Consider the following 3,933-nt stretch of genomic DNA (forward strand, 5'->3'; position numbering starts at 1 on the left):
ACCTACCGTAATAAAAGATAACGAACGGAGAGGTACAACTGCGGGTATAAATATTAATTAAACCGGGATAAATATTTCCGCAGGATTACGGTACTTCAAATGTAATACGCTTAACGCTCCGTGTAATAGCATTATCATTTAACATTTTTAATGACATCTTTGTGAAACGTTGAGTTTCCCGTGCGATTTTTCTCGCAAATGAAATTACACGGAAAATAGCTTTTCTCATTAGACGTGGTTATCGTAGCCTCGAGCGTGCAGAACGAGTTCGAGACGTCTGTGTCGTACAAGAACGAGGAGGACACCGGAAACGGGACCGACGGCAGCGACGACGGAAACTGGACCTGCGAGGAGGAGCCATTGAAAGGCACCGATGGCAGTCGTATCGCTGCTTATCACGCTGGAAAAGCGACGTGGAGGTGCTACGAATGTGGTTCGTATAAAAAGTTGAAGAAAACCTTCGAAATGTCCGGTCCTGGTCGTCTGATCGCATAAACTGTGATTTTATTTTGGTTCTCACAAGTATTCTGCAATTACTGAAATTCAAAATGGCGGAAACACCTAATTTCATTCGTCAACGTAAAAAATAGTCACATAAAGTGTAATTTTCTTTCGGTTTTCACAAATATTCGTGTAATTGTCGAAATGAAAAATGGCTGAAACACCTGATTCCATTCTTCAACGTAAAAAGTAATTGCGTAAAGTGTGATTCTGTTTTGGTTCGCATGAAAATTCGTGTAACTGTCGGAATGAAAAATGGCCAAAAAGACCATCCCATTCATCAAATGGAAAATGGCCAAAAATTCAATTTCATTCGTCAACGTAAAAAATTATCACATAAACTATGGTTTTCTTTTGGTTCTCATAAACATTCGTAAAATTGCCGAAATGAAAAATGGCCCAAACACCCAATTCCATTCGTCAACGTAAAAAATAATCACATAAACTGCAATTTTCTTTAGCTTCTCACAAAAATTTGTGCAATTACGGAAATGAAAAACGGCCAAAACCCAGTTCCATTCATCAACGCAAGAAATAATCACATAAACTGCAATTTTCTTTAGCTTCTCACAAAAATTTGTGCAATTACGGAAATGAAAAACGGCCAAAACCCAGTTCCATTCACCAACGCAAGAAATAATCACATAAACTGCAGTTTTCTTTCGCTTCTGAAAAGTTCGCGCAATTACCCAAATTAAAAATGATGAAACCAGTAAAAAAATAATCACACAAACGGTAACTTTCTATTTAGTCCCCGCGAACACTCGTACAATCGCAGAAACGAAAAAATGTCCCCGTACGAGCGGTGCTATTACGTCCCAAATACCTGGTCGTTTAAGCAGGTACAGAAAAAGGAACTTAATCGAATTATATACCCGGAGACAGAGTTGCCAACAAAGCGTACTCTCCTCGTCCAGTTATTAGGCGTTTAATCCTCGACTTCTTGTTTCCGTTCGAATCACGAGCGTCGAGTAATTACTGTAACAACGTGCACGTGAATGCGCCGGGGCATAAATAGGGGGGTATATATGCCCAGTCTGTATCTCGTCGAAATAACGGGTCAATGGGCACGAAAGCCCCGGCTAAATTGACACGGAATTGAAGAGGTAAACAATACGAAACGCGGAGGTTGCCGCTAAGCCTCTGCTGCTCACGGTTCCTTTTTCCAAACAAAACCGAAGGAGAGGCTTCCATTATTCGACCGTGCCATGCCCGTTTTCCCTCCTAATTTCCAACGTTTCGGTGCCTCGATCGAGTTGGCCCTCGAGGATTTCCCCTCTTCCATGCAAATGGGGAAACTGTCGCGGCAAATAATACCCCTCTGTCGTCCTATCCCTCGCATTCACGCGTCCTAAATATCCTTAAGCTCGCTCATTATCGCCCTCATGTGAGCTCGTCTAGCGTCTCGCTCGTTCGACCTGGCTCGATGATGTTGTTAAAGGATCCACCCACCGCCTCCTGCAGTCTCCTTGGTTAACTGAAACGAAGCCAGGAGTTCCTGCAAAGTGCCGCTACTCTAAATATATCAATTTACCCGGCGGATCGATGGGAGGGGATAATCGTTTCAGAGAAACATTTCGACTGTGAGGGAATTCTAGGGATTGACGAGGTTTTCGAGTTGTTTAGTGTGTGTGGAAATTTTGGCGAAACTCTGTGTCTGGATTTGCTTTGGATAATATATAATAATGGGGATGGGGGATTAAAGCTAGTGCCTTCTTTTGTTTGACTGGATATTTGGGGCGTTTGGGTCAGAAATGACCCGAGGTTCGTGTGAATGCTCTGCGGACGTGGACGATAAATTTTTAATGTACTATTAACACGTTGAATGCCGTGGGGGTAATCGGTGAGAAGACTAGTAAAAGCATTTAATTTGAATAAACGGTAATATTCGCAAATTTTCATCGAGGATATTTAAATAGTTTTATTTGTAACAGTTGACATATAATTTATGCATATTGCGATGTGTTGTATTGGAATAGAAAATTTATTTTGCCGCCGTGGACAAGGTACGTAGGATTGGTCCGGCATTCAACGTGTCAAGGGAATGTAAACTGGACGACAGCAAAAGTTATTGAAATAATAAATAGAGGATGGGTCAAAAGTGACCCGGAGACCGTACTGGGGTTACACACCACATACGATTTAATAAAATATAATCAAATAGTAAAATTTCCGGTGTGCACAATATCCTGTGAAAATAAATATCCTGAAATAATCACTAAAATAAAGATTCTACAGAGCTTCGTCACGAAACAGTTTCAAAGGACACCTAGTTAACCGATTACTCATCGAGCAAAATGTGAAACAATAGAACAGGTAGCCGGACCCACCCCTCGGTTATATTCTCCCGGTTGACCGTCGAGGCGTCGTATAAATTCAGAAAATGCTATTGTTTCCTCAGGCGACGTGATGGGCGGCGGACCACGCGACGTGGCCGAACATTTTATGGAGCTGCATTCGTCGAGGATCCTGGCTGACGACAGCAGAAACAGGCACCACTCGCCCCGTAAAGATTACCTGCAGTCGGAGCTAAAAGTCGAGGATGTGATCTCGTACCTGGAGAGGCTACGCGAACGCGCCGAGCGAGTAGCGCCGCCTTCCAGGAGGACGCAGGAAACGCAAACGGTACCTGCCTCCTTGTTACCGGTCACCTCCACCTTCCTGCTGCAGGAGTTGCCCTCCGCCCCTGCGCCCCAACACTTGCACCAGGTACGTGTTTCGCAGTCATAGTTTCGGTTGGAAATTTCAGGAGGAAGACTCGGTTAAAATCCTTGGTTTGTTGATTTAACTTAGAACAAGCGAAGATTTGCCTTGCAGATAATTGCAGAAGTAAATTCTGAAAATTGTGCTATGAAAAGTTGCATAGAATTCGTGAAAAATTAATTACCGATTTGCCTCACGAATAATTTACAGATATAAATTTGAAAAATTTCTAGAAAATTCTTGCAAAATTAATTGGCAATTTCACAGAGGAAAAATGACGAATACTAACTAAGAATATTCTCTTCCACAGACCACAACCACAATGCCTACGTCAGCGACAGTCTCAGCCAGTGGGAAACGTTACACGTGCCCGTATTGTCCTTACGGAACCGATCGTCGCGATTTATACACTCGCCACGAGAACATCCATCGCGAGGAGAAACCCTTTCACTGTTACATCTGCTACAAACCGTTCAATCGCGCGGACCATGTGAAAAAGCACTTCCTGAGAATGCACCGCGAGCACGGTTACGAATTATCCAGGATACGTAGACCGGCGGGATCAAGCGCGCCTAAACCGCTGCAGCAAGAGTCGGGAACCACGAGTACAGGAAATACGAACACAAACGGCCAGCAGCAACAGCAACAGCACGCGAATTATTCGTCAGGATTTAACAATAACAAGAATTACCAGTTGCAGCCGAATCCTGGTAACAATACCACCGCTAC

General features: G+C 43.4%; 1 protein-coding gene across 1 annotated transcript in view; it reads left to right on the plus strand.

Moving 5' to 3' along the window:
* The window catches only part of LOC108577411, a 9,817-nt gene that overhangs the window by 731 nt on the left and 5,153 nt on the right, over positions 1 to 3,933 (plus strand). Inside the window, exons 2-4 of the mRNA XM_017940557.1 lie at positions 248 to 433; positions 2,903 to 3,210; positions 3,515 to 3,933. The exon at positions 3,515 to 3,933 is cut by the window's right edge and continues 180 nt beyond it. Of these exons, the coding sequence (XP_017796046.1) occupies positions 248 to 433; positions 2,903 to 3,210; positions 3,515 to 3,933 (913 nt within the window). The remainder of the gene's footprint in view (positions 1 to 247; positions 434 to 2,902; positions 3,211 to 3,514) is intronic.

This window comes from Habropoda laboriosa, unplaced genomic scaffold (genome assembly GCF_001263275.1).
Source record: "Habropoda laboriosa isolate 0110345459 unplaced genomic scaffold, ASM126327v1 scaffold648, whole genome shotgun sequence".
NCBI lineage: Eukaryota > Metazoa > Arthropoda > Insecta > Hymenoptera > Apidae > Habropoda > Habropoda laboriosa.